Consider the following 13,098-nt stretch of genomic DNA (forward strand, 5'->3'; position numbering starts at 1 on the left):
TTGAATTCTCCTAATTTGGTTTTTTGGTTTTTAAAATTAAATTTATTTCCTTCAAATTCTTCCCTGTCATATTTTTTGAATAAAAGAGTTAACTTTTATTCCTTTTTTTAAAAAAATAACAAGTGTGTTGAACATATTTGTTTAGTTTTTAAAAAATTAAGTTAATTTTTAAATTAAAACATTGGTAAAAAGAAAATTATACAACAAACTAAACCCTAAAATTTGAAAGTAAAAGAAAATTTTATCTACTCCATTTTCAAAACTCAAAATTCCATAAAATTTTAATTTCGTCTTAGATCGAAATGTATTATTTTAGTATAGAAAAAAATAGGTTTCACAAAAAGTTTTGAGTAATAAATTATTATTATTTAAACCGGTTTCATTACATTTTAATTATTATTTTCACTAATTAACCTCTTCTCAACCCTTCTAAAAGAAAAAGAAAAAGAAAAGTCTCACCTAACCAAGAGAATATTGCATTGGCATGTATAAATCTAAAACACAATATTTCATCTAACAAACACACAACATTTAATCCAACAACTAAATTAAATCAAATCAAATCTTCTAAAGTTAAAAAATTGACTCACTCAAAAAAAATTGTACAATAATTTTCTTATTATCCAATCAAAGAACAAAAGCACATGTATACCATACATATATTATATGAATATAACCACATCAAATCACAGTAATAAGTGAATAATATTCCATAATGATAATGAAAACAAAAGAAATAGAAAAAGAAGAAAGGGTTTTTGTGAAGGCAATAATAATAACAATAATAATAAGAGAGAAAAGGAAGGAATTTTGTTGTTGATTAGGGAAACATTAGAAGAGAAAATAAGAATTCTTAATTTAAGGTTGCTGGCCACAAAGGCAACAATAGAAGTTGTCATATTTTTACTTGTTGGAAAAATGAGCTGTTCTTTCTTTTATTTATTTTCTTCTTTCAAAATTCATTAAGAACAAAAATAAAATCATGAATGATGTATGCCTATGGATTCTTCCTTTTAATTTGTAACCTAATCTTAATTTTTGCCCTTTTTCAAACAAGATATGTTGTTGAATTTTTTGCCTATGGATTCCTCTATATATATATATTTATATTTAGTTTTTGGTTTTTCCAAATCTTTATGTTGTCATCTCTAGATATATATTCTCTTGCTTCTTCTATATATCTAGTTTTTGTTTTTATATTCTTTCCATATGTGTGGAGATCAATGAGATTTGGGATTAGATTAAATGATGATGATTACTATATATATATATATATATATCTAAACGTTGGCTTTAATGACTAGCTTTAATGTTAAATCATGCATTATGTTATAATGTGTGTTAATGATATTGTTTAGGAAGTAAAGGGTTTTGATAATCCTATTGATGAGATGATATCTTGGTGGGAATTAATTGATTTCTTAAATAAAGTTATAATAAGATTAAGAAGAAAGAGTGCGAGGGGTTGAATAATATTAATTGTTTCTTTAATTTCCTCCAGGCTATATTTGTAAGAATAATTTGATTTTAGATATGTGGTTTGTAAGATAGTTTTGTCCAACGATGATCATCGAGTTCATTGACCAAACAACGAGATCAACTAGTATTTAACATTAAATAAAAGAAAAAAAAGAAATAACTTTAGTATTTCAACCGTTGTGGTATGCTCAACGTATGTAAATAGAGTTCACTATTAAAAGTAATTTTGGAAGAAACGTCTACTCATATAAGAGATTAGAACATAATTATGAACCGAGACACAATAATAAGCGTCGTGTTTTGGGATGGATATGCTCCTCGATTGAGCTGAGTTATTTGACACTCTACTTCGAGGATACACCAAATTCTTTGAGAGGCGAATTGTGTGGCATTGCTAAGCTCCCTTACAAATATATATGTAAATTGAATAGCTTGACATCAATACTAAAAGATTATTCAACACCTTTTATAAACACAACAAATTACTATCTACTATTATCAAGATCATCTATCAACATAAATATTAATCAACATCGATAATCATCCACGAATATCCCTTTAATGCCATTAAATCTAAGAATAAAAGTATCTTTCACAATGCTAAAACTTTCAACAATGAGAATAACTAACAACTTGGATCTTAATAAATCAAACAAAAATTTAAAAGATTAGTAATATGTAGACATGTCTTCACTCAATTTTTATTATTTTAAAAAATTGAAACACCGACATTTATTTTATATATTATACACAATTTGTAATAATAAAAATAGAGGACTACTCCATTGTTTAGGCTTTATTATATATAAGTCTTTTTATAGTCATTTAGGTTTTTATCGTAGTTTTCAAAAATCAACCTTATAAACACTTTCTTCACGATTTACTTTATATCAATACTTTAAAACATTAATCTAGTTTTTAAAAAGTAATATATATACCACTGTCAATTATTACTAATGGATGCTAGATGTCTAATAAACTGTGAAACTTTTATTATGTTTGTAAAAATATTTTTAGTAGTTTTTCATACACAATTTTTCTATAAAGAATTACACTTTTATTTTAAAATAATTAATTTGGCTAAGAAATTCAAATATGTATAAATATTTAAGTACATTTTGGAGAATTAGATATCAAATATCTCATCTCTAAGATAGAAGATTATGTTAGTTGCTATTGACTAAACTTATTTCTACAAATTAAAATTAGTAAAGAAATCATAATTTTGAAAAACTAAACGGGTATCAAACGCGTTAGCTTTTAATATATACATGCATGTATTTGTGTGTATGTATATATATATATTAAGTGAAAATAAAATTGAAGTGTATAAAGCCAAAAGAAGTCGTTTTCACTTGTTGAGTTCCAATTTCTAGGATGGTTCTATGTAAAGTACTTTCCTCTTCTAAAATTGGAATCCAACTCACAAACTTAGAAACATCATTTATTCGTCATCTTATTACAATACCAACTCTTATTTTTGTCTCATCTATCATCACACTCACTAATATTACCATTATCCTAACTTATATATATCATTTTATGAACTCATTAATTAAAATATACAAATAAATCACTTGAAGTTTAACTTCAACGTATTAATTTTGTACGACCACAAGAATTTAATTATATTTTATAAAACTTTTTTAAAGATATTAAATGCGCTATATTTTGATTGTTTATCTTCTATTCTATCGATAGTGTAAAAATATATTACAAAAAAGTAAACATTATAACTTAAATAGTTAAAAATAATTATGATGTCTATTCGATAGAATTTAAAATTTTGAAGACTAAATTTGTAATTTAACCCGTATTAAACTAATTTGAGATGTGTGGGTATTATATAATAATGAGGTTGGGAAGGTGAGGGCATGAGGCAGCTGGAGGGATAAGGACTAGGATTGTTTTATTATCCTTTTTCACATTTAATTTTAGATCCTAATTAATTTGTTGCCAATCATTTCATCACTTTGTTTTCTATTTATTTACTTTATATGGAAAATGAATAAATAAAGAAATAAAGAAGAAGAAAAAAGTGGTTTTCAAATCAATAGAAAAAACAAACAACTCCAACTTTAATGGCTTGAAAACAATTGCAATTCTAAAATTAAACCTTATGATTGATTTGATTTTTATTCCCTTTTTGACTTTTCATTTCATCATATTTTGGTAATCACTTATCTTCAGTTACATGTCCACCAATTGCACCATCAAACGTGGATTATTGGGATTCTTTCCTTCCAACATTATATTACAACTTTTAATTCTCTTATAATAATCTCTCTCACGATTTCATAGACGTAAAATTGATCATATTGTGCTATAGAGATTGTGTTATTTTTATGTTACATTCATACAAGGATCTGTATGAAGAGTTGAAATATAATTATTATACAAATAAACTTTCATGTAGTTTAGTGTCTAATATAATTATAATTATAATTATATGAATTATTTTACATGGTATATGTGGATTTAGACATACAACCTATAATAATTATTTTTTAAAAAATACACATGTTTCACCATTTGAGATAATTGTATTTTAATCCCCATTTGATAAGTGATGATTTTATCTTAATTATAAATTAATTTGATAGGCCTATACTTTCTTTTTTTGTTTTATTTATTAATGCTCTTTTTTTTTTAATTATAATTTTACTTATATCCCAAAACTTCACTAACAATTAATCCAAGTTTGAAACGATTAATTACAAAATTACACGTTGGGTTCATCGGATACATAAAAAATAATCCTATATTATTTGTGATGTTACATTTTTTTTCATAGCATATTCTCCAAGAACTCAAGTTCTATATTCAAAAGATGTTAACAAATTTCCTATTACAACCCTAAATTGGTTATTTACAGCACTACAACAAAATAAGATAATTAACTAAACACTAATAATTAATTTGAATTAACAACACTAAACAAAACTTAGCTCAACTATTAACAAACTTAATATAGTAATTATCTTAATTGATTCTCCTCATCAATAAAATGAATATTTAATTAAAAAACGTATGTTTCTTGAAAAATTAAATTAAAATAAAATTCAAATTTGTTACGAGTATAATTGTAAAATTTGAAAACATAGAGAGGGAGTGGAAATTAGAAAAAAAAAACGAAAGAAAAAACAATATTTTCCCTAAAAACTATATATGAAAAGGTTAATTGCAAAGAAGTTTTTCCATGAAAAGAAAAAAGATAATAAAATATTAAAGTTAATGATTATGAAAATTTTGTATAATCCCATAAAGTTTGCAACTAAACTTAAGCATATAGTTTATGACATAATTAAGGTCACTAATAATAGAGAACAGTTAGAGCAAACGTCAAACATCCACTTTATTCACTCTCTCTCAATCATACAAAGAGATTTAATTGAATCTACTCATTACAAAATCCCCAATCTTATAATAATATTAATATCATTAATCTCTTTTATATATACACATATATATATTATCTCATGCACATGGATTTTCATGATCTTCAAACCCCACGTCGTTGATTTTCCATAAAACCTATATATTCCACTAATCATTTATATTCATTTTTTTATGTCTAATTTTAAACTATATGTTTTAAAACTCTATATAGTTTGATCAATTCAAAAAAAAAAAAAAAAGTGATGAATTTTACAATTTTTAATTTTTTAGGACATAATCTTGACAAGTATCTTTATCTCTCATACATGAAAGAGGGAGCATAAGATTAGCTTGACATTGTCTAAAATTGGAAGTATATATCTATAAATTTAGAAATTTAAAATAATGGGGTTTTTTTATAAACAAAAAAAATCATGAAATATATAATTAATTATTAGCTTAATTAAGGAACGTTTAGAGAGGGTGATTAAAGTGGAATAATATTGTTGATTTGATTAATTGTTTTTTTTTTTCTTCTTCTTTTTAGTCCCATAGAAGAGAACTTTTTTCAATGATAGGATTTGGGTTTTTAGTTTTTAGGAATTATTGAAAAGTTATAATTTCTGTTGCTAATGATGGGAAAATTATGAAAAATTATATATGCATGGGTTGGTGGGGTCATAAGATCTCAAAGAAGCTTTTCTTTTGTCATTGTTTTTCTTTAGAAAATCAGAATCTTAATCTTTCTTTTTTCTTTTTTACACATTGGTATTTTGGTCCCCTCTCATCCAACCCAAATTTAAAAAGAAAAAAAAAAAAAAGAAGAAACCTAATCTTAAATTAATTTCCAACCATGTCTAATCCTTAATTATCATGTTGAGAAAAGAAAAAAAAAAATTTTAATACAACTATTGAAGTAAAAGATTCACTAGTGTTGAACTAAGTTCTTAATTGACAATAAAGATGGATTCAAACTATAATTGTAAGTTAAAGTTTGATGTTGGGTGTTAATAAAGTGGATGCATTTGACTAAATAAAATGATTAGGTAAGAGAGTAGGGTAATTAATAACTAATAATGTAGAGTTGTGGGGGATTCATGACAAACTCGGAGATGTTTATTTGGGTCTTAATGAAGTGTAGGAATTCAAATAATTTAAAAGTTATTAATTATTATTATTATTATTTTATTATCTTCTTTTGGGTCTGCATAATTAAGTACAAAGAATTGATTATGTAGAAAGAAGGATGATTAGAGAAGTACAATTATGAAGGGATTATGGATAAACACATAGGAATGATTTTCATTGGGGCCTTAACAAAATAATATTCAATTTTAAAAAATTGACTATTTGCAATTAGGCCTTCATCATGAAGATATCCTCGAGATAAATTGTGGTTTTTTTTTTCATATGAGTTTGTTCGAGATAACGAATTTCCCAAACATATCTCTACACTTAATAAGATATTGTATGCTTAAGATCGTCTATACTCGTGATTTATTCTATTATTTAACCAGTGTGATACTTTGACTTCTCATTCCTAACAATTTTCCGCTATTTGAACAAAGGATCATTGAGGCTCCGTGAAAAAATAGTAACTCTTATACCTAGGTTAATGATTACGTTGCATTAAGCATATATCACCTATTCGATAGAGTTCAACCGCACATCACACACCATGACTTCTTTTTTAGGCTAGCTCCACTACATCTTTGTTTGACACCCAAATACTCTATCTATGGGACTAAGTCAAGAGCATAAACTTTGATACCATCTCTCGTATATCACTACAGTAGTACGATATTTCCATATTTGAGATATAAACCTTCGTGACTTTATTTTTCATTTCACTCTAAAACGTCTCATACATAGTAACAGAGATAATTGTTTTCACATATATACTTATAATTATTCTATTACGTAGTGAATCTTTATACAAAGTGTACTTCTAATTAACAAAAGAGTGATTACACCTAAAGATAGCCTAATTAAATAATTAAAGTATAATTATGGGAGAGGATTATGAGAGAAATGCAATTCAACAGGGATTTTGCACAAGGGTCTTAGGTTTAAGAGATAAGGAAACTAAGCAACTAGAATATATATATATGGGGAAGAGAGAAGAGATTACAAAACTAATTTAATAATGAGGTAGTTGAGGGGGCAATAAGCAAAATATAAGAGAGATTGATTTTTGAGAGAAGCCCTTTTTAGCAAAAAATTAAAAAGATTAATATAACACACAAACACACCTACTCCTTTTCTTCAACCACCAGATTCGATTTTGCCTCTCTCTCTCTCTCTCTCTGGATCTTAAAACCCAATTCAAAATATGATGACAAATTATTAATTATTATTCCTCCAAAAATATTTTCCGTATTAAAAAGAAAATACCAAGAGAGAGAAAATTCAATGATTGTTTTTTTCTTTTGGAAAAAACTTGCTATAAATAGAGGTGCTCTTTGTAAGAGCAACATTCAATTCAACAAGTCTTCACTTCAATTTCAATTTCTCTCTTTTTGGCTCTCAAGAAGGGAAAGAAATAATAATAATAATAATTGTTATTATTTCATCTTCTTTCTTTCCCTTAAATTTGAGCTCAAGGAAAAAAGAACAAACATCAATGGCGATTGAGATTGAGATTGAGCAAAATTCAAGTGTTGAACTTTCGCGAATTGGAACGTCGGAAACACACGGTGAAGATTCGCCGTATTTTGCTGGCTGGAAAGCGTATGATGAAGATCCTTATAATGAATCAACAAATCCTTCTGGTGTTATTCAAATGGGCTTAGCTGAGAATCAAGTAAGAATATACAACTTTTTATTTTGTTTTGTTTTGTTTTGTAAACAGATTTGGGTTTTTTTTAACTGGGTTTGTGTTGGAATCTATGAAACAGGTGTCATTTGATTTATTGGAGGAATATTTGGAGGAAAACTGTGAGGGAGAAGGGAATTATTTAAATTCTGGGTTTCGAGAAAATGCTTTGTTTCAAGATTATCATGGCCTTTTCTCATTTAGAAGTGCAATGGGAAGTTTTATGGAAGAAATTAGAGGTGGAAGAGCAAAATTTGACCCAAATCGAGTTGTTTTAACTGCTGGTGCCACTGCTGCCAATGAGCTTCTTACTTTCATTCTTGCAAATCCTGGTGATGCTTTGCTTGTCCCCACTCCTTACTATCCTGGGTAAGTTCATCATCACCTGTTCGTTTTCGTATTTCATTTCAAAAACCAATCTTTACTCTAATTACTATACCCTCAACAAACGTTAAAATTTAACTCTCAAACCACTTTCCAAGTATGAAGGTTTAATTTTAACGGGCTCATGATTCTTGTATTTCAGTTGGATTTTTAAAAATGAATTTATAAACATTTCATCTCCACAACATGAGTGAATATTTTGTTATCTACTTTTACTTCGTGGATGTTTTTTTTCCTTTCAGTTGTCCTATATTTTTACTGTCTTCTTGTGTTGTACTCATGTTTTCTATCCTGGGGTGGACTACAAAAAGATATACTATATCTAGCTCAAGATGTAAACAACGTGTATTTTACGAGACTACCGAAATCTTCAAAAATCCAAACCTTAATTTTGAAAACTAGAAAAATTGTAGTTTTTTAAATTGTTATCAAAACGAGATCTTTATTCTTCTTGCTATCAAAGATAATTGCAACCATATCACAAAACTTTATGAGTGTTTTTTTTTTTCAACTGTTCTATATTTTTACAACATTTTGAGTTGTATTCATTTTTCTGTTAAAGATATATATATATATATAACTCAATATGTTAACTAAGTAGTTTTACGAGACTCTTCGTATAATTTCATGCACTAATAATATAGTTTCTTTTTCCAGATTTGACAGAGATTTGAGATGGAGAACAGGAGTGAAAATTGTACCAATTCATTGTGACAGTTCAAACAATTTTCAAATAACTCCAAAAGCATTAGAAGAAGCTTATAATTCAGCAACGGAAATGAAAATCAAAGTAAGAGGAGTTTTAATCACAAACCCATCAAATCCACTCGGAGCAACGATCCAACGGTCCACAATCGAAGACATTCTAGATTTCGTTACACGCAAAAACATCCATCTCGTATCCGACGAAATCTATTCCGGTTCCGTTTTCTCCTCCGACGAGTTCACAAGCGTCGCCGAGGTTTTGGAATCTCGCGGCTATAAAAACGCCGAACGTGTACACATCGTCTACAGTCTCTCCAAAGACCTCGGCCTTCCCGGGTTCAGAGTCGGCACGATCTATTCATACAACGATAAAGTCGTCACCACCGCTCGCCGGATGTCTAGCTTTACGCTTATATCCTCACAAACGCAACGGTTTTTAGCGTCCATGTTGTCGAACCGGAAGTTCACGGAGAATTATATTAAAATGAACCGGGACCGGCTCAAGAAACGGTATGAGATGATAATTGAAGGGCTGCGAACCGCTGGGATTGAATGTTTGGAAGGGAATGCCGGTTTGTTTTGTTGGATGAATTTGAGCCCGTTGTTGAAAGATAAAAAAACCAAAGAAGGTGAAATTGAGATATGGAAGAGGATCTTGAAGGAAGTGAAATTGAATATTTCGCCCGGTTCATCATGTCACTGCTCTGAACCCGGTTGGTTCAGGGTTTGTTTTGCTAATATGAGTGAAAAAACGCTGCATGTTGCGCTTGATAGAATACGTCGGTTCATGGAACGGATGAAGAAGGAAAACGAAGCTAATTAAAAAAAATATTTAAAAATATATATATAAGAAGAAAAAAAAACAGATGTAGTTTATTTTATTTTATTTTTTACAATGGTTATGAGAAAAAGAAAAAAAAGAGAAAAAAAACCATTGTGATTCTTTTGTGTGGACAGTGCCCAATATTTGTTAGAAATTTGGGGTTTTTTGTCTTCATTTATACGTCATATTTTGATGGTTTAAACTGAGGAAAAAAAAAAAAGAAATCCTTTGTTTTCTTGCTTTTATCAAAGCAAGTTTTATTTCTCAGTTATAATATATATATAAAGTTTCTATTTGTATTTGTATTTTTATGTGATATGAACTATAGTTAAAAATTAACGTAAAAAAAATCTGATTGAGTATTTTAGAGACAAGTGTCAATTTAGGGAGAGAGAAAAAAGATGAATTATATATATATATATATATTGAGGTTAAATTAATAGTATTTGTTATTTTCATAACATGCTCTAATAAGTAAGTAATATAAGTAATAATTTGACTTTAATTAAGGAAAGAGAAGGTAATTATATATAATTAAAATCACTTTTAAGAAAGAATAACACTTTGCCGACTTGTGTAATTAACCACCTAACAATCCATCTGACGTGGCATTTAACTACTTAATTAATTGATTCTTCCTTTTCAAAATTTGGTCAACTGGATTCTTTGTACTAATTTAATGTGTCCATCTGTCAGAGAGCTACAACGTTTTTCCTCCTTCTTCCTTTTTCTTTCTTAGAATTGTTTTTAAAAGTCAATACGGTGCTTTTCAATTTTTATATTTGAGTAATATGGAAAGTATAATTAGATTTTTATTTTAAAGTAGAGTTTAGGAACTAATTGATTGAAAATTAAATATGTTGTGACGCTAAACAGATATTATTCCCCCACTTGATTTTATTTTAAAAAGTATTCAAATTATTTACAAAATATAACCAAACAATATCAATTTTATCCTTCTCTTTCAATCTAAATGAAAATTATGTTTTTCTTTAAAATAAATAGATCAACACACAAATATAATTATGTTTTTTAAAATGAAAATGCTGATTTAACAGGAGGAGAATGATTATTCTTTTAATAACTTGTACGAATAATCACCAATCCATTTATCATTATTGATGCATTTATAAAAAATAATGACTTTGCATTGACGTTGTTAGTTAGTTCAGTGATAGATTTTGTGTTCAAGCTTGATTTTGTATATATGTTTTTAGATTATTCTTACTGAACTATAAAGTTCTCGTTGATAAAGTTTACGCAAGGGTATCTGAATATAATAGTTGAACTATACTTGTTTTATTTTTTTTATACTATTCCAAAATTTTAAATAATTTACGCGTTTAAAATTTTGTAATGATCAAGTATAGTAAATACTATAATTGTTGTTAGAATGAAATAAAATAAAATAAAAATCCATATGATATGCCTATCAATGTGTTTTGTATTCAACATGGATGGTGTACTTTTTAAAAAATTGGATTATTTTTCAATGATATGATATTTTTTATTTTATTTAAAACTTTTTGATGACTTTTAAAGTTTAAAGTGCATAAATATAGCTTTCTTTACAAATATATGGTTGTTCTTGGATCTTGTGTATGTGTTCGTGTTCGTCTTGAATTTCTTGTTGGCTTAGTAAGTTTTATTTTCATTATTATATAGTAAAACTCTAACATTCTATAAAACAGTAAATACCAAAATCTTTGGACTAGATAGTTTTACAAATTAAATTTAGTTAAAAAATAACATACATATACATGAATAATCTTCTCGAGAAATTGTGTTTATATCACCTGGCCTTCTTTAATTAGATTTCTTGATGAGAATAATGAAGTACTTATTGACAATAACCAATTATTAAGATTCTATTTATAGATATCACCAATTATTATATTTAATTATGACATTATCTTTTTACTTAATAGACCTAATAAAACAATAGGTCCAAAAGTGGTAAAGTAACATATAATGCATATGGACCATTTTAATAATGATACTATAGGACTGCATATAGTTCATCTAAATCAATAAAAGTTAAGATCACGAGTGCCCTTTGAATATGACTCATTCTTAACATTTAGGCTCGTCAAACAATCACATGTAACTCTACATTGTTACAGTTGTTTATAGCATTTGAGATTGAAAACAACGAATTCAATTACTTTCTAATTGATATACATCTATATGCTTGAAAAGTCAACCTCCAACCATCCAACCATTCAACCGTCCAACGCCCTGACCATAGGACAATTAAAAACATTAAAAATACAACTTCGATCATCCTTTAGTTCATTTTTTTTTCCAATTTGATACCTTTAAATTCCCCTAACGAGAGAATTGTAATTGTGATTGAACGTTTTTATAGTCAAATTTTGGATTTGATAGCTCATAGGACCCATGTGCCAAACAAAATAAAAGTTGCAAATACATACATAATATATACATGTGTGTGTGTGTGTGGCAGTTTTATTTTTTCAAAAAAAAAAGCAATTAATTTTGTTCTTAAAACGACATGGGTTCTCACGTGTTAAAGGTCATTGTTATCAACTGCGTCTTGTCGCTGACCAATTCATTGACAGCTCAGCAAGCCAAAAAAAAAAAAAGTCAAAAATGGTTAAAGAAAGCACTTTTTGTGATAACTCAACAATAAGAAACCAACCAATGGGAGCCATCCAGGTCACTCTTTTGTGGCTCCCATCGCCACCTCATCAATTAACACGGACGTGTTTACAGCTCAACAAACAACCACCATTCCTTGACGTGGCAATTTCTTATCGAATAAAATTCCAACTTTACCCTTACATTACATTTTCTTTAAGGTCGGTGAATGCCGTACAATGGAAGCTCCTAGACATACTCTCTAGTTCTTATATATATATTATTTGTATTATTCATCCATCATTTATTAAAACTCCAATGTATGTTTGTGGATTTTACGATAGTTAATATTATTTGGTAGATGTTGAGATTTCTTCTTCTTCAATGTGTAGTCTTTTTCCAAGTTTGGAGAAAGTTTTTGATGAGGTTGGGACTTATTAATTTTCACGTGTGGGCCACGTTGTTAAATAAATATAGGATAAATTTTACGAAATATCTATATATATGTCTGTGGTAGGGTTTCAATTACGTCACTACTTTGAAAACATAGTTTTCATTTTCTTATTAATGTTTATAGACCGCAAACGAAGCGATAGTGATGCTTAAAATTGAAAGATGGTATAGAATATAATTTGAAGTATCATTTGTTAAAATTAATGTCACATCAATGTGTACAAAATGTATTTATTGAATGATGTTATAAGGGCCGTTTTGGAGATATTGTTTGAAAGAAATAAGTTGTATAAGAATAATTATATAATTGACTCGTATATTATATTGCATACGTTTTTTAAAATTTACACATCAGTTTTCGTTTTTCATTTTAACGAAAAACAAATCAAGAGGTATTTTTCCTAACAACTTTTTAAATTCAAAGACAATTAAAAATAAATAAAATACTTTGGTTGTTATA

At 27.7% G+C, this 13,098-nt stretch overlaps 1 protein-coding gene across 1 annotated transcript; it reads left to right on the plus strand.

Moving 5' to 3' along the window:
- The first annotated feature begins 7,355 nt into the window (after nucleotides 1–7,355).
- Nucleotides 7,356–9,677, plus strand: LOC101217331 (1-aminocyclopropane-1-carboxylate synthase 7). Its single transcript, NM_001305700.2, is given in 3 exon segments — nucleotides 7,356–7,660; nucleotides 7,755–8,041; nucleotides 8,714–9,677. Coding segments are annotated over 3 exon segments (1,338 nt in total). The 5' UTR covers nucleotides 7,356–7,480; the 3' UTR covers nucleotides 9,585–9,677.
- Nucleotides 9,678–13,098: the final 3,421 nt, after the last annotated feature.

Source organism: Cucumis sativus, unplaced genomic scaffold (genome assembly GCF_000004075.3).
Source record: "Cucumis sativus cultivar 9930 unplaced genomic scaffold, Cucumber_9930_V3 scaffold72, whole genome shotgun sequence".
In the NCBI taxonomy this organism is placed as follows: Eukaryota; Viridiplantae; Streptophyta; class Magnoliopsida; order Cucurbitales; family Cucurbitaceae; genus Cucumis; species Cucumis sativus.